Source organism: Camellia sinensis, unplaced genomic scaffold, assembly GCF_055761805.1.
Source record: "Camellia sinensis isolate YWXY unplaced genomic scaffold, ASM5576180v1 Unanchor1, whole genome shotgun sequence".
NCBI classification, from domain to species: Eukaryota; Viridiplantae; Streptophyta; class Magnoliopsida; order Ericales; family Theaceae; genus Camellia; species Camellia sinensis.
The window spans coordinates 23,587,540-23,611,785 of record NW_028128987.1 but is presented as its reverse complement, the minus strand read 5'-3'; the positions used below and the strand labels follow the sequence as shown (position 1 = coordinate 23,611,785).

Genomic DNA, 24,246 nt, shown 5'->3' with positions numbered 1-24,246 from the left:
ATTAATTTCGAGATATTACATCAATAAGAAAGAGTGTCAATGTATTAATTATCAAATCTGCAAAGGAAAATGAGAAAATTGCATTTAAATCAAGTAGTGATAAAAGAATTACATTTTTATAGTGGTGCAATTCTCGTGTATATTCTTGTAAGGAAAATTCTAGTATATACATCCCTTATTATATATACCCCTAAATTATATTATTTTATTATTTAATTATGATTAATATTTTTTAATTATAATTTATTTTAATTATAACTCATTAATTTTTTATTATATCTCATTTATTGTTTGATTATGATCTTTTTCTAGAAAAACTAAAAAATGTGATTTTCTAAGACTTTGTGAATTAGAATGGTCCACCTGTAATCTTAAGTTGAATGTGTCTATGAGAGAGAGAGAGAGTGAGAGAGACGTTTTGAAGTTGCTGTAGCTCTTCAACTTGTAAGCTCCATTTGCTGTTTGTTTTCTTGTTTGCGTTTGCGCGTCATAAAAAGGGACAGCAAAAAGCTCTTCTTTGGGTTTCGAACTTTTAGGGGTAGTAATTTGTTTTTATTTATTTATTTTTGTTGATCAGATATGAAGATTGAAGCTTATAGAGTTCTCGATCTGGGTATGTGAAGCAAATTTAACGTTGATTTTTGATTCTGGGTGCGACCCAGAAATTCGTTTATGAAACTCTACTGGTTAGATGGACCCAACCATTGAACGGCCTCCGAATGCACAGAGGGGTTATCGTGTTCAAGCTCCACTGGTAAGCCCCCTTGATCTTTGATAGTCTTCGCTTTTAATTTTCTTTAATTAGTGCATTTCTTAAAATAACCAGATGAAATTCTTCGCAAATGTGTAATCTGTGATGAAGATTTTTGGTATTATTATGGGCATGTGTTGGTTTTTATTATTTATTTATTTGTTGCAATCATAATTTATTGGGTATTTGTTTCCAAGAGTTTGGGGAGATAGAGAGGTGAAGTTCTTTATGAGAATGTGTTGTCTTAGAGGTGGTTCATGGAATTTGACAAGAGTATATGCATTTTATTTATTTGTTTATTTTTTGATTGGCACTGGAGTGTCCGGATCAAAGCCCGACTAATCTCCAAGGTGCATAGGTCCTAAGCAAGGAGTTTTCGGCGAGTGCACCACAGTTAAGTTAAGGGTTTTTCCTCAGTCTAATGGCCCCAAGGAATTATTAGCACCAAAGAGGTTCGATTTCAGAAACTTAGGGAGAGCACACCCCAAGACCCAAGGTGTTGCCACCAGGCCAGCCCCTTGGGGTTGGGAGTATATGTATTTTTATGACTCTATGGTTGTTTTTTTCTCTAGAGTGCTGTATAGGTAGAGAATTTGGATTTATTCCATGGGATATGTGCTCCCCGATATATAATTGAAGTGCGTACTTTGATCTGTTGTTCTCAATCATGAGTGGGTTTTGTTAACATGTTTGTAGAAAATATTAATTTTTTTTTTTTTACAACTTAATTTGGATAATCTAAGGGTGGTCCTTGGTGCAGCGCATGGTTGCTCGATTGTGACCTGACTGTCATGAATTTGAGACACAAACACAGCACTATCACCATGAGGGACAAAATTGCGTACCCCTTTCCTAGATCTTGTAGTATTGGGAACCTCGTGCACGGGCCTGCCTTTAATTTGGATAAACGTTATCAAATTCTTTTGGATGCTCTTTATTTGAGTGAACATTGAGAATGTTTGTAGTTTGGAGGATAGTATTTGTTGGTGCCTGTGGTTTAGGTGTATGGGACACAATTCTTGTTTCATTTCTAGAGCTTATGGATTTAACAATTTATAACTTGAAACTATAGTACTGTGTGTGATTTCTGCTGATATAGGTGCCAGAATTTTTCTTTTAGACCCATGATTTCCTGTTAATAAGTTATTGGGTAACAGTTCGCTGATTGACCTGTACTAGTGCATATTCTAGTTTTCCATCCTTCATTATAATTTTCGGCTTCAATTCCCATTTCTTTTTCAATGTGGTGACTTCTTCCTGGATTGTTATTTTTTTCATAGTACTCTCTCTCTCTCTCTCAGCCTTTGCTCTTCATGAGATAGCTTTAATTCAAACAACGACGGCAGATTATTAATTCAGATGATTATCGACTTTCTGGGGCAATGGAAAATTAATGAGCATGCTCCTTGCAATTTAATTTGTTCTTATAATCTTTTGGAAGTCAGTCACTCTCTCAATCTCTCTTTAGCTGCTTTTGTTTGTTAGTATGAAAATTGTGTGATCATATGGATGGGGATGGGGATGGGGATGGGGATGGTATCTCTTTGTTTATCTTTAAAGTTATCGACTTCAAATCATGGTTGATCCATTTATTGTAGTGGTTTTTGTGATGTGAATAATTTGAACTTCAAAGTTGTGAGATTTATCTTATCCATAGAAAAATACTTCTCCAAAAAAGAAAAAAAATCTTATCCATCAAGAAATGGAGTAATATCAACTTAACTCAAACCTAGGAGGGTAGATAGGGTTCTCAAATCGCTGGACTACCATACTATACTATATATAAGAAGCTTTGTTATCAGAATCTTACGATTTGCGATTCGATTCGCAAATTTTGCAAAATCGATACGAATCTATGGGTGAATATATTTTGGAAGTAAATCTCTAGTAAATCGCATGATTCACAATCGATGCATGATTCACAATCGATTTACGATTCGATTCAATTTTTACGATTCATGCAATTTTTGAAATTATTGTGTCCGACATATTTTCAATTCTTTTTTTCTCCATCTTTTTAGTGAAAATGACATTATACAACTTCTAATAGCGTTTAATACTAAAATAACTAATATATATACATGATTTGTTGTTATTTTAGTGATCATGGAATTTTTAATAGGATCCAATTAGATTTAGTCAGACCCAACATATTTTTAACATTTTATCTCATTTTTTTTCCCTTTAAAAAATCATAATATATTTTCTAAAGATGTTTAAGATTAAAGTTACACTATGAATTATCTATTGCTATTTTATTAAATTGAATATAATTAAATATTACATGTGTGAGGTCAATTATACCTTTTAAAATACTTTAGGCTAAAATAAAAGATTCTAAATAATTCTTTCTTATTATTTGCTCACTGGTACTTAGAAAAGTATGTATGCTTATTGTCCAAATATCAATATCTCTGTTAATTATTGTTACATTGGAAATTGATAATTTGTCTATTTGGTTATTATCTTTATCAAGGAAGCACGGATACGGATACGGATACGGGATACGGATACGATACGATACGGATACGGCGATACGACAAAATTTGAAAAACTAGGATACGGGTACGGCGGGGATACGTTCGTAAAAAATATTATTTTAACAATTTTTAGTATTGCAGTATGCATAAAAATGAAACCTAAAGCAAAAGACAACTTGATAAAGAAGAAAGATTCCTATAAAACTAAGAGTCTTCAAGGTCAATAACTTTAACTTGTTCCCCTTTATCATTGAATATCACAAGATCTTAGCTAAAGCCAAAAAATCATTCTTAAATAAAAATTTCAGCAAATATACTTTTTTAAGTCATCAATGATAGCCTAGGAAGTACGGATACGAATATGGTGATATGGGGATGTGGATATGGCGATATGTTAAAATTTGAAAAAGTACGATACGGGTACAGCGGGGATACATTCATAATTTTTTTTTTATATAATTTTAATAATGTAATATGCATGAAAATAAAACTTAAAGTAAATTAATAAATAAGGAGAGGGATTCCTATTAACCTAAAAGTGCTCAAACATTCATAAAACATCCAAAACTAAAAGCAAATGCAAATGCAAATTAAACATCATCCTTACATGCCAACACCAAAAAAAGAATAAGAGCAGAGAGAAGAAACGTGAGAGAGTGAAAAAGCGAGAGAGAAGTGAGAGAGACAACAAGGATACATCAATTTGACAAATTCTATTACTTTAACTCTCACTATATTCCTCTTATCAAAGAACTAAACAAAATATTATAAGTAATATATAACTTCGAGTATCCGATACTTCAAAATTAAGTATCCGATACTTCAAAATTAATAAAAAATTAATTAAGAAGTATCTGATACTTTTAAGAAGTATCTGATACGTATCCGCGAGTATCCGAGGAGTATCGGTATCCGATAAGTATCCGATACGGATACGTCACCCTTTTTGAAGTATCCGTGCTTCATAGATCTTTATTAAGAATGATTGATAAGAAATATCTAAAAAAGAAAAAAGGTAAGATGGTGATCTTACATATGAATTTTTGTTAACTTCTTACTTATTAAACTATATGATTATCATTCAAAATAACATTTTTGTTGATTTAAGTCTAAATATGTCATATTCATCAGACATATTTAACATCTAAATGTGTAGATATATGTTTTTAAGTAATTTAGAAAAAGTGGCCAAATCTTTACGATTCACGATTCGGTACAAGGCTATTTTGATTCACAATACGAATCCTGATTTGACAACTATGATAAGAAGTATAAATGCTATGTGGATACTTTTGCCAATACCTATTAGCTAGAGAGTAGAGGGAGAAAAAGTAACGCATAAGCCTTAAAAGTCCATGTGAAATCATTGCTCCTGTGATACATGAAATTGCTGAGTGGGTCCAGTTGATGGACTTTTTTAATCTCATTGCTATTTGGTGATTTTGCTGGATGAAAAGTGTTATAGAGTTGATGGAATGATAACAGAGCACTTACAAATGGAAAATTTAGAACTCTCAGTACCTTTAGCTTGTTACAACAAAACTTATGCATTTAAAATGTTTGCATATATGTGTATGCATGTGCGTAAATGTTACTATAAAATTAACGTATGCAAATGTGTACACACGTCTCTATGTTGTATTGGCTCCTCAAAATCTCTTAGTATTTTCCACTGGCTAATATATCAAACTTCATTTTTTAGCTTGATCATTCACACCATCTGTACTTTTTGAAGAAACATGATATTCTAATCTATCTACTTTAGGAGAATAGTATTGAATATATGAGGCTAACAAATACAACAATAAATGACCTTGGGAATTTGGCAAGCCCTTTGTCTTTTAACAACATTAGGATTTCAATAGAAAATTGGAGAAAAAAATTGAATAGTTATATTATTTAGTGAAAGAAGGAACAAAAAAATATGAAGGGTGAACATCTTGTACAAAAGTTGAAGCCCTTAGTACTTGTGCTTTAATGCAAAGAAAATAAAAAGAAAATGTGAATATGATATCATTGCAAGTTTTTCTAAAAACTTCAACAAAAATAAAAACTTTTATATTTCCTCATCATCTCCCTTTTAAAATCTTAAATAAATTTTTCATCACTACCGGTAAAGACCAAATCATCAATATAAAGTGAAACAATGAAAATACCAGTTTACGTTGCCTCTTGATGTACAAGGTTGGCTCACTTTTGCTTCTTTGAAAACCCTTTTCATTGAAGTAAACATCAATTTCACTATACCATGCCCGAGGTGCCTGCTTTAGGCCATACAATGCCTTCTTCAATTTGTACATTTTATCTTCTTTGCCTTTGACAACAAAGCCTTGAGGTTGATCAACATACATCTCTTCTTCCAATTACAAAAACCAACCCTTTTGAGCCGCCAAAGCAATGAGTGCTCTAATTGTATCAAGTTGTGCCACCGGAGCAAAAGTTTCTTGGAAATCAGTTCCAGGTAGTTGTGAATACCCTTTTTCCACAAGTCTTCCTTTGTTCTTTTGAATAGAGTCATCTGGGTTGAACATTGTTTTGAAAATCTATTTCACACCAATTATTTCTTTTTCTTCCGGTTTCTCCACTACCTCCCAAGTTTTGTTCTTCTCAATCATTTGAATTTCATCTTCCACGGCTTTCTTCCATGCTTCATCTTTAATTGCCTCTTCAAAGTTCTCAGGTTTAGTGATGCATAAATTGCATATTGCATACACATTACTCAGATTCCTCATTCTTCTTGGTGTTGAACTCTGAGATGTAGAACTTGAACTCAAAGTTTGAGAAGATTGTGAACTAGCAATGGATGACAATCTTTGTGGAGATCCAGGTGCTTGAACATCTTCAATTTGTTGACCTTCCAAATTTTCATTGGAAACAATGACTTGATTTTGAACTTTCTTTCCCTTCCAATCAAAAGAAGTCTTACTCATCAAAGAGAACATCTCTAGAAATAATCACCTTCTTCTTGTTCAAACTATAGAGTCTATAGCCTTTAGATTTTGAGCTATAACCCACAAAGATGCATTTTGTACTAGTTTCATCAAGCTTGTGTCTCACTTCTTTTGGGACACGAGCATAACAAATGCAATCAAACACCTTCAAGTGATTCGCTGATGGCTTCCTTCCACTCCAAGCTTCAAATGAAGTTTTGTTCTCGAGAGCTTTTGTAGGACATCTATCACCAAGTAAATTGCCGTATAGATTTTGGGCAGCCCCTTTTCATGTAGCATAGATTTTGACGCAATGTTGTAGCGCAAGGAATGACTAGATATCGTTTTAATAGACGAGGGGGAAGATATCGTTCTTTGGACGGTAACAACTCTAATCCATGAGTAAAGATAAACAACCTTGCACACAAGGAAAATAGAGAAAACTCTGACTATATTGATTAAAAACTTGATTTTCCAAAAGGCTTACAAACATATTTTTATATTAGATAATAGAGACTCAAACATTCATCTTCCCAACACATAAATAAATACTAGAATCTGTCCCTTAGACTCTTGTGTCAAATACAAAGAACCTAAATAAATACTAGAAACCCTCCCTTAGACTCTTACGTCAAATACGAAGAACATAACCTTTAGACTTTTGTGTTAAATTCAAATTACTAAATTACAAGAATCCTAATCAAATAATATATCAAAGATATGAAAACTAAAAATATAAAAAAATTTAAAATTTTGTCCTACATTAGACTCCTCTTCTTTGAAAGAACTCGTCTTTGAGTTCATATTAGAGATCTGCCATCTTTCATGCCAAACAAAGTGATATTTTGAATACTTTAGTTACTTGTCCCTCTTCCAAAAGTAGTAGAAAAGTTTACTTTTTGAAAGTTTTTCTCTGTATGCTTCAACTGGTTGACAAGATCAATTAGACAAGCATTGAATGTCAAATGAAATTTCTCCACACCAAGAAAATCAACGGAGTGTATTTTATGTTGATGTGGCATAGTCTCTGGATTTGTTGTGTAATAGATTCAGTTGGACATTCAATTATCAACCTTGGAACATCAATTGCATCCTCAATCAACTTCTCTGTTGCACATGTCGACTTTATTACCTCATCTTTTATTTCTTCTTCGTCATTGAGTTCAACTTGATCTCCTTCTTTTGCGATCGCACAATCATAATAATAATTAAGAGATGGTAGTTCTGTCATTAGAAGCTCTTGGCTAAATTCAACATTTTTCTCTTGTTTCTCCTCTTCATCATCTTCTTCAAACTTTTTGATCCAAGTAATTTCAGTGACCTCTTCTTTATTAATTTTAACGTCCTCACCGTTGTTGAAATCAACTTGATTTTCTACTTCAATTGAATGTTTGTTTGAGTCTTCAAAATTTTCATACATTGAGGTACTCAAAATCCTTTCTTCTTCAATACGTGGTTGAGTGTGACAAATTTGTTGACTTACAAGACTTGATTGACCCAAACTTGGCAAAACCATAGTCATGTTCCCTGAATAATCTGTATCCATAATTGTATAATATTTATTGAATTGCGAAGAATATTGTGAATCAAACACCTTGGAACAATTGTTTCAATTCAAGCTTGTTAGTATTAATGTATAGAGAAAGAGAGAATAAATTGTGTATATATGATTGATGTATAGAATGTTGTGTTGAGCTCTCTCCTTTATAGAGGAGAGGGAGAACAATTACAAACCGAAAGTAGAAGCACAAGCCAAACAACATTATTAAAGGTACATTATTAAAGCATACTAATTATTATACTAACCTAATTATTAAAGCAACACTTTACATATTATATTCTAACAGCCCCCCTCAAACTCAAGGGAGGATAGGAACTAACCAACTTGAGTTTGGAGAGAGTAACAAAACAGGAAAGTAAACTGATAAATAAAATAAAATAGAATAGGAGATACGGTATGGTCGTGTCAGACCGTTGTAGGAGACATTGTATGGTTATGGCAGACCGATGTAGACGACAGTTTATGGGGTCATGTCGGACCGTTGTAGCAGACAATGTTGTGACAGTTGTTGTGACAGTTTACGGAGTCTTGCTGGACCCTTGTAGAAACTAACCGGAATCAATGTCGGGACAATTTACAGAGTCTTGTCGGACCCATGAAGGAGCTAACCGGAATCAATGTCGGGACAGTTTACAGAGTCTTGTCGGACCCTTAAAAAGTCGCACCCTCAAAAGGTGTGCCCAATCTTTCAAAAGGCGTGCCATCAAAAGGCGTGCCCAATCCATAAAAAGGCGTGCCATCAAAAGGCGAGCCCAAGTCATAAAAAGATGTGCCGGACATGATGGCGAGGCGCGTCACCACATTGGCTTGCGCGCCCGTTTTGTCGTCTGGCGTCAAGTGGCGCGCGATGCGCGTGTCTGCCTTGGCTATTTAACCAAGACGGATGCTGAAGCTGAGGCAGAGGCTAAGACAAAAAACTGGCTAAAAACCTCTGAGAGACTCTTCGTTGTCTTGAGAGATATACTCTGTAACACTCTGTAACCAACCCTTCTCTGAAACACTCAGCAACCTATAACATGGCCTCGTCTTCCCGTTCAGCTACCCAGAATATGGCCTCTTCGTCCCGTGGTCTGCTCACTCTCTTTCCCGACCTCAACGAGTCAACAAGAGAGATAACTGGTGCGGTGGCCAGTGAACCTCAACCAAGCGCCTCTGGTTTTGCTCCGTTGAACTTTCCGATGCGGTCGGTGGAGCAAAAAATGGCGGTGCAAACTGATATTGAGGCTAATCAGTATACTTTGAAGTCATGTGTGGAGACTATGACGGCAGTCACAAACCTGTCGCATCGGTTGCAGAGTAGGACAAATGAGGTGCAGCAGTTAAACGCCCAACTGGCTCTGCTCCAGCGCATGTATAAGGATGCGCGAGCAGAGATTAGTGTGCTAAAGGCGGAAAACAAGGAGCTGAAGCGGAAGGCCACCGTGATGTTCCGATTTGGAGGTACGCTATATGCTGCAGTGGAAGAGCAAGGGGGAGTGAATGTGCTCGGTGGATTAGGAAGCACGGAGGCAGCACCGTCAAGGACCGCGCAGGACGGAGGCAAGAAGAAGAGACCAGCGGCAGAGTAGAGAAGAAAAATCCCGCCTGTGGATGTGGTTGTTTGGTTTGTTTTGTATTGTTTGGTCGTTGTTGTTGTTGTTGTTTTTTTTTTTGTGTAAAATTGTGATCGGGGTTGATCCCTGAGATGAATAAAATATGAGTTGTTGTGCAAATGGTGTTGGTTTTTTTTTTTTTAGCATGGTGATGATGAATATAGAAGGATGAATAAAAAGACTAAAGGTGGGAGTGGGGAACAGGGCGAATCAAGAGCACCAATGAAGCTTATAATAAAAAAATAAATAAAGTTTGGCGGTGGATGGTGTATCCAAGAAAGAGCGCTTTTTTTTTTTTTTTTTTTTTTTTTTGGTGTGTATCCAGAAGTTGCAGATGTACATATGAATTATCTAATGGCTTTTATAATAAAAAATAAAGTTTGGTTTTAAAGTAAGGGAAATATTAAAGTGGGTCTAGTGGAAAAAAAAAAAGGGACGAGAGAGAGAGAGAGTTTTTGTGATAAAATAAAAAAAGAAAGTTGGGTGGTGTGGATCTATGCAGACCTACTGACTGTGGGCGGTGCATATAAGAACAGACCATCAAAGACTCAGATAAGCTGCCGAACAGATCGTTCTGGATTGCCATTCTCTACGACACATAGGGTAATGTGCTTGAGGTTGCAACCGATGGTTCTGGGAATGGCGAAGTCGAGGCTCAGTAAGAAAACGTACAGATCGCCTCTGGATTTTGCTTCCGATGTGAAATTGAGCACCAACGTGTGGTTGCTGCAGAGCATGTAATCGAAGCACCACGACAGCGAGATCGTCACAGGTGATGGGGATGATCATGCATCCGCCAACCCCAAGGCAGGGAGTAACGTGACTCGGTTTGTGATGCTTGCTCGAGAACCGATCATACCGAGAACAGACCGACCTTTCAAGACGAGCTTAGTGTTCGCGCATGATCAAGGAACTTCGGTGCTGTTCAAGGTGTTGTCGGCGTTCGTGTTTCGGAATATAAGCTGGACGAAGATAGAGAGTAGGCCGCACAGGAGCAGGCCAATTCGGCTAGTGGATGATCAGATTGAAGGAACTTGTGAAGAAGCACTCTGAGTTCATTAGCTACCCAATCTACCTCTGGACAGAGAAGGCCACAGAGAAAGAAATTAGTGACGATGAAGATGAGGAAACAAAGAAAGAAGAGTTTCTGGTATGTGTTTGTGGTATGTGTTGAAAAACTCCAGCGGGCAGCGAAGGCAAGGTTGCCGGCCGGCTGCCCGCCGGAAAGAGAGGAGTATAGGCCTAAATCTTATAGCTCTGATACTATGTTAGTATTAATGTATAGAGAAAGAGAGAATAAATTGTGCATATATGATTGATGTATAGAATGTTGTGTTGAGCTCTCTCCTTTATAGAGGAGAGGGAGAACAATTACAAACCGAAAGTAGAAGCACAAGCCAAACAACATTATTAAAGGTACATTATTAAAGCATACTAATTATTATACTAACCTAATTATTAAAGCAACACTTTACATATTATATTCTAACAAAGCTTTTTTTGATATTGTTGATACAACATTTGCGCATGATTTGATTGAAGGAATCTAGAACTAATCAACTTTTTTATCTTATGCCATGTCCTAATGGGTTTTTTATATTGTCGCCTTTGATCATATTGCAATTGTTCACACCCTGTAGAAACATAACCTTGTAATTTATGTGCGACATATTTGGCTTGCTTTTCTTAAGAAATTTCCATACACTCAAGAAATTTGTCAACTTTGCAAAACCAATAAATAAAATTCTTGGCATGACAAGAAGCATTAAAATAGGGAATTTCTAGCTGTACCAACTGATATTCACCATAATCTTCGAATAACTCATATTTAGATTTGTCCTCGTTATCATATTGATAATGAGAAGATTGTCTTAAGACATTGTGGTTAGTAGGTTGGTTTGGGCAAATCCTATAGTGCGGTTCCTATTAACGTAATGACTAATAGGCTGGTCTTAGGCAACTCCCTGGACTTGAATCCTATTAAATCTTTCTTTGCGATCATTGTCAATAGAGCTTGTGCTACCTCCTTTGATGAATGACATTGAATGCAGCGTTGTAGCAGAAGGAATGACTCTATGTTACCTAGAACGTGGATCGTTCTAATACGTGGAACAGGAACGGGAACGTTGTACGCCACATGCTATAAAATGTGGTGCGATAAGTGTAGACTTATATATGTTACACTTAAGAATTTAAGGTACTTCTAAAGTAATTTTTTTTTAACTATTAGACATCCAATAATTTTTTATTTTTTTTTTTAATTTTAATTTTTAGTTTTTGATATTTTTGTCTTATCAAAACTTAACTCACCTTAGATTTTAATTCATTATATTTGATTTTTTTCCTCCTAAGGTAACATTTAAGAAATATGTTGGAGAAAAACTTTTGGGATCGCTTCGGATCACTAAATTTACCATTTTGGAACGGAAGTATACCATATTTCAGAATGTGCATACCAATACATAATTTGCTAGGGTATTAGCGTTTTCTGGTAACATAGGAATGACTAAATATCGTTCTACTAGATGAAGGGAAAGATATCGTTCTTTGGACGGTAACAACTCAAATCCACGAGCAAGGATAAACAACCTTGCTCACAAGGAAAATAGAGGAAACGCTGACTATATTGATTAAAAGCTTGATTTGTCACATGGCTTACAAACATATTTATACTAGATAATAGAGACTCAAACGTTGATCTTCCCAACACAAAAATAAATACTCGAAACGCTCTCTTTGACTCTTGTGTCAAATTCAAAGAACCTAAATAAATACTAGAAACCCTCTTATGTCAAATACACTGAACTTAACCTTTAGACTTTTGTGTTAAATACAAATTACTAAATTACAAGAATCCTAATCAAATAATATATCAAAAATATTAAAACTAAAAATATAAAATATTTTAAAATCTTGTCCTACATTAGATTTGGACATCTCCTCTATGGTTCTATTATTTCTTTCCGCCATTCTGTTTTGTTATGGAGTGTACCTAGCGGTAAGTTTCCTTTCCATACCATTATTCTCACAAATTTCATAAATTCATTTGAGTTGCATTCTCTGCCTCAATCACTTCTTAAAACTTTTATTAATTATTTTGCCTTTCAACAATATTTTGAATTTTTTTGAAGATAGAGAAAACTTTACTCTTTTGTCCCACGAAATACACCAAAGTCATCCTAGCAAAATCGTTAACAAAAATGATAAAGTACTTGTTACCTCCATGAGTTGGTGTATCCATAAGCCCACACACATTGGTGTAAACAAGTTCCAATGGTGCTTTAGCTCTCCATGCTTTCTCCTTTGGAAATGACTTCCGGTGATGCTTTTCGGGTGCACAACCTTCACAAACTTGTTGCACCTCATGAGTGGTTGGCAACCCAAAAACCATATTCTTTTGTTGTAGATTCTTCAAGCTTTGAAAATTCTAGTGTCGAAATCTTTTGTACCAAAGTCATGAATTATCAACCACATCCATCTTCTTTTGTTATATCGAAAAATTAGAGGAAAACTTTTATTCTTCTCGGTCTTGATTTTTGCAACGACTCGACTTCTCCCCCCTTTGTCATAAATCTTGCAAGAGTCTTCTTCAAAATGAACAAAGTACCCATGCTTCATAAGTTGTCCAACGCTCGGCAAATTTTGCTACAAGTCTGGAACTAGGAGAACATCGAAAATGCATCTTGTACCCATCTTGGTCTTTATAGCAATAGTACCCTTTCCCTTTGTTTGGATTAAGGCACCATTCCCCATTTTTACTTGAAATTGGAGGAAGTATCCATCTTCACAAAAATGCTCTCATCTCCATTCATGTGATTACTACATGATCCACTATCAAGAAACCATAGATCCTTCTTTTGTTTCAATGCCGTATGAAAAGCATAGAACATGTGCCCTTCACTTTCTTGCTCATTGTAGAAATTAGCTTGCTGATTGGTCTTGACTTGGCAATCCTTTTTGACATGCCCAAATTTGTTGCAATGAAACCATTGTGGCTTTCCTGAAATGAACAATCTTTATCAAAATGATTGCTTCGGTTACAAACTTCGTACTTTTGTTGAGTAGACCCTTCATTTTTCCTTCTTTGAGATATATACATTCCTCTTCCTCTTGTATTTCTTCCTCGGGAATCAGAAGTGCCGACATTGAGCTCGAGCAGGGATCGAAAAACACTTTCAATTGACTTTTCAAATTGCTTACTCAACCTTTGCTCAAATGTTTTAATTGAACCCGTCAATTCTTCCATACTCAAATCAGCAAGATCTTTAGTTTCCTCAATGATAGCAACAATAGGATTATATTTATCTGGAAAACTTATCAAAATTTTCTCAACAACTCTTTCATTAGAAATATCATCCCCATAAATTTTTATTTGATTCACCAGTTCCATAACTCTAGAAAAGTAATATTTCAACAATTATATATCTCTCATCTTTAAATTTTCAAAATCTTTTTGCAATGATTGAAGTTTGATGGTTCTTGCCTTCCAAGTTGCCTCTATACTCTTTTTGAAGAATATCCCATGCCTCCTTTGCTTTTGTAAAATTGATAATCCTTGGAAAGATTGCTTCTGAAAATCCTTGTTGAATCAATGAAAGAGCCTTTGTGTCCTTCTTCCTTTGCTCTTTCAATTGTCTCTTTTGGGCATTTGTCAAATTCCTTTCATCTTTGGGTTCATCAAATCCGTTTTCAACAAGATCCCAAAGATCCGTATAGATATAGATAGTTCTCATCTAAGAAGCATGGACACGGACACAACACGGACGCACATATTTTTAAAAAATGTAGGACATGACACGTCGGGGACGCTTGCAAAACATATAATTTTATATATTTATTATATGTCATATTCTTTAATATTTAATATGTATTTTATATCAAATGTTTAATTTTATCAAAGTTATCAACTTTAGGTATGTTATTTTAGTAAAAAAATAGTCTTGAATGTGTCCTTAATGTGTCCCTAGTGTGTCCCAATGTGTCCGCAACATGTCCCAAGTGTCCCAACGTGTCCAACACATGTCTGGTGTGTGTCTATGTCTGACATGTGTTGGACACCTGTACTTGACCTTCGGAGAGGCCTCTGTGCTTTATAGGTTCTCATTTTCACATACCAAAAGTCAAAATTTTCACCATCAAAGGTAGGAGTAGGTACGTTTTGGTTGTTGGAATTTGCCATGGTTGTTGGCTTCTTCGGGGATTGTTTTCCTGTATTCGATCTCTACAACCAGCTTATTCTTGACCCAACCAAGCTTTGATACCACTTCTCTTAGCTTTTGATAAAAATTTTCTCAAGGGGGGAATTTTATTGTTTTTTGTATTGATCTATTTTGCCATAGGCTTATATCCTTTTATATAGAAGGTCATAAGCAAGTTCCATGAAACATAAATAAGTTTCACGAACAAGATTTATGAACCTAGACAAACCTTTCAAATGATTAGGTACATGAAGAATGTAGACAATTAGAGACATGAATACAAAGAATGCAATTTATCCAATGTATGCCATTTATTTTAAAAGAATATACCTTTCACAAATTAATTTGAAGTCCATTACAACAACTAGCCCAATTCCACTAGAGGGCATCACAATGCTGATGAATTAACCCAAATACAGCATCAACTGAGCATTTGGAGCTTCAGGTTTTATGAAGATTATTTTGTTTCCCATTTCTTGGTTTAAATATTGATCCCTTTTCATGTACTCATAGAAGCAGGATGAGTGGGGATTATGTAAGATCATGTGAAGGATGATAATTCATGACTGTAAAGTTTTTATAGTCATTATGACTCGTGAACTTCTTGTACTTGTTTTCCTTTACCGTTGTTATTGTTCTTTTTGTGTAATTCATTGGGTAATTTTGCAGGTTGATTCTGTGTCATGCTATTGTAAAGTAGATTCAGGCTTGAAAACGGTTGTTGGGGCAAGAAAATTTGTTCCAGGGTCTAAGATATGCATCCAACCTGATATCAATCCTCATGCACACAAGACTAAAAACTCACGAAGGGAGAGAGCCAGATTTCAACCACCCCTCCTGCCAGGCCTTCCTGATGATCTTGCCATTGCTTGTCTGATTCGAGTCCCTCGTGTTGAACATAATAAACTTCGACTAGTTTGCAAGAGATGGTATCGCCTTCTGGCTGGAAACTTCTTTTATTCTCTTAGGAAAAGTCTTGGAATGGCAGAAGAGTGGGTTTATATCATTAAAAGAGACCGCGATGGGAGGATTTCTTGGCATGCTTTTGATCCCACATACCAGCTCTGGCACCCACTTCCACCTGTTCCCGGAGAATATAGTGAAGCTCTTGGATTTGGTTGTGCTGTTCTGAGTGGATGCCATCTGTACTTATTCGGAGGAAAAGATCCACTCAAGGGGTCTATGAGACGGGTCATTTTCTATAATGCTCGGACAAATAAATGGCACAGAGCACCAGATATGCTTCGGAAACGTCATTTTTTTGGTGCTTGTGTCATAAATAACTGCCTTTATGTGGCTGGTGGAGAATGTGAGGGAATCCAGAGAACTCTACGTTCTGCTGAAGTTTATGATCCCAACAAGAACCGCTGGAGCTTTATAGCAGATATGAGCACAGCTATGGTCCCTTTTATTGGAGTTGTATATGATGGGAAGTGGTTTGTAAAAGGACTAGGGTCCCACCGAGAGGTCCTTAGTGAAGCCTATATACCTGAAACTAATACCTGGACTCCAATCAGTGATGGGATGGTTGCTGGTTGGCGGAACCCTAGTTTGTCTTTGAATGGAAAGCTCTATGCTTTGGATTGTCATGATGGGTGCAAACTTAGGATTTTTGATGAAGCTACAAATTCTTGGGATAGATTTATAGATAGCAAACTCCATCTAGGGAATTCTCGTGCATTACAGGCTGCTGCTCTTGCCCCCCTTAATGGGAAGCTTTGTATCATCCGTAACAACATGAGCATCAGTATGGTTGATGTCTCTTGTCCTGATAAACGAGTTGAGAGTAACCCTCACCTTTGGGAAAATATTGCTGGGAAAGGTCACATCAGAACTCTTTTCACAAATTTATGGTCAAGTATAGCTGGGCGAGGAGGATTGAAAAGTCATATCGTGCACTGTCAGGTGCTTCAAGCGTGAGAATCAGCATTCACATTGCTTGCCATTGCTGACAAGATTGCTTCATTATCTTCATCTATCATGGCTGTGCTGCTACAGAGTGAAGTTGCATCACTTGATTGACATTGGGTTTTACACCTTGTGAACAAAAAAATTGCATTTATTTTCTTTTGATGTACCGTTCTTACTTTTTGTGGAGAATGGATGAACAGGGATCTTCTGTTCATGTGGACTTAATTCTCACTTCACAAAGAGGTTCAGCTTGAAGAAATGAAAATGGGGATAGAATCATAGGTGCATTCAAAAATCAAGTTGGAAAAGCAACTTTAGTGGAACTTCATTGCCAGCTCTTGTATAAATTTCATCTGGAACTGATGCCATTTCATCATTCAGATGGTTCACATGTATTTACAAGGTGAGAGTGATTTACTGTTTCTTTTCTCAATAGATTTATGGGGATATTTCTTTACATTCATGAAGAGAGAGCGGATAGTTTTCAAACCTGTAAACCTTTTTCATTTGGTGATGGCCAGTGTGTTCTTTGCTTGTGGAATCTATCTTCTTACTTATTATGTAATTTTGGAGGTGCTGTGTGAATATACATGGATTATTATATATATAATCAATTACATTTAGATTAAACATCTTTGTGGCTATGATTCGGACCATTGCACTCATGTTGCTTGTTTTGTTTGTAATGGTTATTGGGTGATAGTATACATTTGGTTTAGAGCTGTGGATGACAAATGATTGTGGACTTTGTTGCTCAAGTTTTTTTTATTACCAATATCACATCAATGTATGCCCGAGCTGACATGGAAATGGAACGGAAAAAGATGAAATACAACATTTGATAGTCCATGTTATTAAAAGCTTTAAGAATTTATGGAGTAAAACATTCAGATCTACAGTTGATTTTTGTGTGTATTACTTCATCATAGACATTAGGGCAAATTTCACTTTATTTCCTTGTGGTTTGAGCCTTGTGTAATTTATTTCCTAACGCTGGAAATGATCACATAACCTCCACGTGGTTTGTGGACTAAAGTGTACCGTTAAAATTTTGTTGAAGCTAACAGTAAGTGTGAAATACGTGACAGACATATGAGGGTTATATGCGTATTTTTAAATTTAAAGGGGATAAATTGCATATGAAATAAAGTACAAGGGTTAAAGTGCACTTTTACCTTTCAAACAAATGACGAAAATACAAAGATATTTTAGTATTTTTCATTAAATCGTTAATAGATTTAACAGTGCACTTTAGTCCACAAACCACATGGGAGTTATATGATCATTTCTAAACGTTAGGGGGTAAACCGTACATTATCCAAAACAAGGGGGTAAAGTGAAGGTTGCCCGAGACATTAAACTTGTATGCAGTAGGTTGTCTGAGGTTCACAAGCAATGGTGTTGCTAGAGCTCATGCTGTTGCCAAAGCTATCCTACCTGATTTTGCCTGTTATGTTTACTCTTAGTATTAATATATCCTATTTCTCCTTTTCTTCTTAAAAAATAAATAAATAATAAGTCTTGGTAAATACTAAAAATGACATGTTGAAATGAAAAAGGAAAGAAAATAACTGTATGGTGTAGTTGAGATAAAGAAATGATATATAATGTTTGCTGATTAAACTTGAAAGCTTGAAGAATTTTATTTCTCCAGACTCAACAGGACTCCTATTATTAAATATTTATATTGTTTATGTAATACAACATTAGCACCCCATTCCATTTTGGGTTTGATCCAGATATAACTATTTGGAAAGGAATTTCAGCAGCAGTTTATTTCTTATTGGAAGAACAGTTTGGAAGGATTCTGGACTTGGAGGACTCAGTAGTTCCGGGGAGCCATTCTCTCTCTCTGTGTCTGATGTTTGAGAGATTTTTCCTGCTGCTGAAACTTTATCCGATTGCGGAAGTTGTTGATGAAATCTTCTGCCAGTTTGTTTATGTCTCCTCTCTCATCATACTTTACCTCTGCAGCTTTAGTTTCTCTTGCCATCATCATTTCCCTTCTCTTGGCGTCATTCTCAACCATATCAGTCCTTGAAGTTGTGGAGCTAACCTTTGAAGATACATCTTGACATTGATCATCCATTAGCAATGCTCTCTGTTGGTTGAGTTAATAAATGGCTTTACTAATGAAGAGATATATATATATATATATATATATATATGCCTGGTATATTGAGAAGCTGTATATGGGTGCAATCTCAAAGGTGAAGCTTGAGTTTTGCATGGATAAAAGCGAGGGAAAGAACAAAAAAAGTTAAAATTACTATAGAAATATGCTTGTGTGGAAAAGGAAGAAAGAGCAGGAAAAGTTGTAATAGTGTGAAATAATATTCTTGTTGACAAGTGAAGGCATTTATCGGTTGAGGAGGCAAGAAAGAATTCCTTAAACCTTGTCATGAATTAAGGTCCTGTTTGTTTTCCCTTTTCTTTTCTGGATTAGCACTATAGGATTAATAATTATTCATTGGTTTGGAGTTTTTAAAAATAATTTTTGAGTTTTTAATCGGTATTTTTTTTTGTGATTTCTTTTAATATTTCAATTATTTTTTTATAAATTTTTTTAGATCCACTTAACTAAGATATACTTGAAAACTACACAATTTGTAATATAGAAAAAAAAATTAAAAAATTCATAGATATATATATATATATATTTTGTTGATTGGCAAAAGTTAGTTATTAGATTAACATAGTCTCTCCACTTTTGCAAAGCACAAGTATTTGCCTCCTAATTTAACTTTTTCCAAGGGAGAAGGGGAGAATTGAACCCATAATTTTCCCTTCTAGGCTAAGCCTAATTGGTGAAAAGTCTATTTCTATGGGGTCATATGTTATTTAATTCAAGATTTAATCTTTTTTGGTGATAAGAATACGCGTTGAAAAGTTAACGAAAAAGTCAATAGCGCCAGAAAAGTCGCTGGAAAAAAAAAAAAAAAAAACTAGAAAGTCACTGGCAGTTGGTGGTGAGCGACGATGGTTGATAGTGGTAAGGTGGACATATAAGTGATATTGACATATATGTGAATAGATAGGTGAGACATATATAGATAAGTGACATTTGAATAGATAGTTGGACATATACCTGAAATGTGACATTTGAACAAATAGATAAATAAATAAGTTTTGAACAGATATGTATCATTTTAGGTAGATAATATCTTTTTAGTTAAAAAATATTTAAATTTGAGCCTATTGTCCCGACAGTTTCAGAAATGAACATTTGAACGGAGTGCCTCCAAAAAAATGGAAAGAAAAATAACATACGCACAAAATAATAAAATGTGAAGTATATGATGAAAAGTCTTTAAAACTTTTTAGCACTGTGACCAAATCCAAAATAATAATAATAATAATAATAATAATAACATAAAAAAAAAACCAATACTAAAATTAAAATATATCGGTAAAGAATAAGTTTGTGTACCGAATAATGTGTAAATTTTGATGGACTTTATTTTGTATAGGATTGTAAGAGCATCCTCATTAAATTGGTTAATTTTTTGTTATATTTTAATTCAAAAGCTATTTTTTTATTTTTATTTTAGCTATATATATTTTAAATAAACTCTCCAACCAACTCTCTATTATTTTGTCATGTTATTTAAATCTTGTTTTTATTAATTTTAAATTATTTTTATAAAATCTACACATTTATAATTTCAAAATATCAAAAGTAATTACTCTGTTTGATTTCAGTTTTCAAAATTCACTTTTAAGAAAATTCTACTTTTTCATTTTCTGTATTTTTTTTTTGTTTTCACTGAATTTTTTGTAATATTTTAGGTAAATTTTTTTTAAAAATTTTTTAGACGCACTTGACATAAATACACTTAAAAAGTATAATATTTGTGAAAAAAATCTTTAAAAAATTTATCAAATATTAAAAATATAAAAATTCAGTACATTTTTTTTGTATTTTTATATATTTATTAATTTTTTAAAATATTTTTTCACAAATATGTTTCTATGTAGATACATTTAAGTAAGGTGCATCTACAAAATTGAAAAAATTACTTAAAATTTTAAAAGTATTCACTAAAAACAAAAAATCAAATATTTGACTAGTTCAAACCACTAAACAAAACAAAAAGTATTCACTAAAAACAAAAAAAACACGAAAAATAAGAAAACCTAATTTTAAAAAAATTGAATTTAAAAAACTAAAATCAAATATTTTTTAATATTTGACTAGTTCAAACCACTAACTACATTTATTACGTCAAATTTATCAAAATTAAAATAGCTAAACTAATAACTAGTTCAGTGAAATAAAAATTTAATAATTTACTTAAAATTTTAACTAAAAAACATGATGAAAATCTAACGTGAATCTTGCTCAGCACAGCTGGATCGGCATGAGATGTTAATTTGATAAAGTATTATTAGACAAATGTTTGTTGCTGGTTTTGGCAACAAGTGCTTCAACGGATGTTATTTCTTGCTTTTTATTTGGTCATCCCTAATAGGGCACTTCTTTAGAATAATTTCCACAGTTACCAAACGTGGTTTCTTTAAAAAGTGTGCTATAAATTACCAGAGAATTAGATCCTCACCGGTTGGCTGTCTCACCTAGTTTGGTATCCCACCCAACTGGAAGTGTAATTTGATCCAAAATATTCATTTTACAAGACTTTTTAAGTAAATTATTCATATAAAAAATCAAATTGTTCGAATATAAAAAATTACTTGATCCAATCAATTTAAGATCTAATTATAAAAGTATTCAAAAGTTGCCAATGGTTATTATTACTATTCTTTTTTTACTAATATTTCTTATTATCAATATTCTTGATTACTAGTTTGGAGGCTTTTTTTTTTTTTTTAATTTTTTAATTTTATTTTTTAATCCTCACCCTAAAAAAACAAACGAGTCACACACCCCATATTAAATGATGAATCAAATTTTTATTCAACTATCATATTTGTTTAAAAATAATTAACGGATAATATAATTTTGAAAGTAGTTCGTCTATTTTTCTTTGAATAAAGTATTAATTGGTACATCAATTAGTGTACTAATAGATGATTTGACATGATTTTAGAGGTTTGAACATTTGTAATTTGTATAATGAGTGGGGAAGTATTTTATGAATGGTAGTATGTGGCTAAGGTGAAGTGTCAGCTGAGGTGTCACGTGGCCTGGTCACGTTGTTGAGATGATCTCGGCTAGGCCGAGGTTATCTATGGAGATGTCGGAATAAGAGATAAGTGGATAAGGGACAAGAGTCTTGGAACAAAGGAGGATCTCAGTCTAGATAAAGATAAGGCTCAAGAAGAATTTATCTCTATCTAGTTAAGGGTCTAGGATGAGCATTGAGCCTGAGTCCATTGAAGTAAGGCTTCTAAAAGGATTAGGTCTGTCACACCCCCAACTCGCCCCTAAAAGTTCGGGCATGACCTATGCAGAAACGGACACTTCACCTGATCTACATATCATATGGGGCCTGAACGGAAGCATTTAATATTATAAAGTAACACAAAATAACATCCATTGAGTTAAAACTAACATGCCAAGATCACATACTTGAGCGCATAACCAAACATTGGTAAAGAAAGGGGTCATATACACACATTTTAACCTTAGGTAGATAATTAAAGTGCAAGTCAAAATCTTAACAAAACTTTACATAAATACATGGACTTGGTCTGGGTGCTTGGGCATACTAAGGTTGACAACTGAAGGGTGAGCATCAAGGGTTAAGACGGACTTCCAAAGTGTTTACCTACAGAACAGACATAATACAAAGTGAGCAAAGCTCAGTGAATAATAGTACATAAACGATTCAATACTCAACTTGAATTATAATACATATCAATGCATATATAAATGAAGAGGGCATAAGATTAATTGATTCTGTATTAATGTCAGAACGACCTTAGGCTCAGTCTTTAAACATAATGACTTGAAACATAATATCTTGAAACATAATGGCCTTAAGCCCTTGAACATAGTGGCATCAAGCCCTTGAACATAATGGCATCAAGCCCTTGAATAATTTGGCATTAAGCCCTTGAACATACTTGTATGAATTCAAGAGGTGTCTCACGCGGATTCTAGAGGTGACTCACATCGCAGCACTTAGTTCCGCGTAGCACTTTGTTTCATATCATAACAACTTATACGGAATGGCCATAGGCCTCATAACTTTCACATATGTATCGACTCAAGAGGTGGCTCGTACGAATTCTAGAGGTGGCTCGCCTTGCAGCACTTAGTTTCATACAACACTTTGTTCCATATTAGAAATACAGAATGGCCTCTGGCCTAATAAATCATACAGAATGGCCATAGGCCCAGATTGGGTTTAAGCCTAGTTCATATATGTATGGACTTAAGAGGTGTCTCACGCGGATTCTAGAGGTGGCTCACAATGTAGCACTTAGTTCCGAGTAGCACTTTGTTCCATTCCCTTAACCAATAGGTCTTACAGACCCAACCATTCATATCATGTCATACCATAAGCGGAAACAAATGTATATATATTCTTTGTGCTTGAATCATAAACAGAATCAGAGTTCATACTTGATTATACATGGTACTTCCAATAGCGCTAACAAATCAATATAGAGCATTCTTGTTAGTTTCATAAAGGGGTCTTCGGTGCTGGGGACTTGTGCTAAGGATGCCTTGAATACTTTTATATAGATGGATAATCATTCATTGATTCAAAACATAACATATCAGGAAACAAAGCATTTCTTGTTATATCATGTCATTATCGTACACTTAACAAAGATAGAATAATTCACATTCTCATGTGGGTCACATAATAATGTAAAATTTTTGCATTTATGTCGTAGATTCTGGATAACTTTAAGTTCATATGTAACGCAACAAAATAACTTTAGCTTCATTTGGATATACATAGCTTTCCAATTATTCTGATTCATCGAAGTTGTCCACACTTGATAACCTATAACTAAATGGCCTGTGGCCTATGAATAGCAAAACAGTATGCTCTCATATTTACACGGAATCCGTTCTTCAAAAATGGACATAAATTCTCTTTATTCATTAAGAAATGACGTAGTTCACTTGCATCTTTGACCTGTAATTAACAGAGTGCTAATGGTAACCGTTGCATCATTCACATGAGTTAACATAGTTAACTTAAGTTTAACTGAATGTTTCCGATAATTATTAACGAAAGGTAAGCACATTTTACAGATTGTATGAGTCTAGAGATACGTGGATACCATAGTTCCATAATGCTCATACGTTCTATTTGTTCGTCATGAACCACTGTCGCTATCTTGCAAATAACCGAATGTTAGTATTCTTGTCAACAGTAAACAGGATGTACTGCTCAATAATGCCTCTAGATTTTCCAATCAACATATTGTCAACATAATTACTTGCAAGGAACATATTGTTAACTATGAGAATCATTAACGATAATTGAACGTACGGCTACAGTACTACTACTCACAGTGCTATAGCGGAGTGCTTGACCCTTCCGAGGTATGACCTACACATGTGCATAACTTATACATTAGTTCTTGTTCTTTCTTTCATTATTTCCTGCATCATTTTACTTCAAACGAATTTACAGGCATCCTAGGAACATCAAACATAAATTTCAAAACTACCAGAGGGCTAAGCACGCAAAACAGAGCGAACGAATTTTTGCAGCTTGGGCCGCACGTGCGGCTGTGAGCCCCGCACGTGCGGCAAGGCCTCCCGTACGTGCGGCAATGACCCCCGCACGTGCGGCGATCTGCACAGTGGGCAGTTTGAAATTCCAGCAAACTCCATTTTTTAGTGAGTATTGTTAAGGCTCAAAATTGATCTTTTAATTATTGGAACATGGGCCAAA

At 34.6% G+C, this 24,246-nt stretch overlaps 1 protein-coding gene across 2 annotated transcripts; it reads left to right on the top strand.

The window, feature by feature from the left end:
* Window positions 1-319: 319 nt before the first annotated feature.
* Window positions 320-17,053, top strand: LOC145814253 (F-box/kelch-repeat protein At1g55270-like). 2 transcript variants are annotated; one of them, XM_082910864.1, is made up of 3 exons: window positions 320-444; window positions 578-754; window positions 15,182-17,053. In XM_082910864.1, exons 2-3 carry the CDS (start codon window positions 692-694, stop codon window positions 16,430-16,432), a joined length of 1,314 nt encoding a protein of 437 aa, XP_082766990.1. In that variant the 5' UTR covers window positions 320-444; window positions 578-691; the 3' UTR covers window positions 16,433-17,053. The 2 variants fall into 2 exon arrangements, with proteins under 2 accessions (XP_082766990.1, XP_082766989.1); XM_082910863.1 differs by lacking the exon at window positions 320-444 and having other exon boundaries at window positions 451-754.
* Window positions 17,054-24,246: the final 7,193 nt, after the last annotated feature.

Excerpts from the sequence above, each read along its gene's own strand:
- LOC145814253 (XM_082910864.1), top strand. The coding sequence starts at position 692 with ATGGACCCAACCATTGAACGGCCTCCGAATGCACAGAGGGGTTATCGT. Across the intron at positions 755-15,181 it reads ATCGTGTTCAAGCTCCACTG|GTTGATTCTGTGTCATGCTA; the intron begins GTAAGCCCCCTT and ends GTAATTTTGCAG.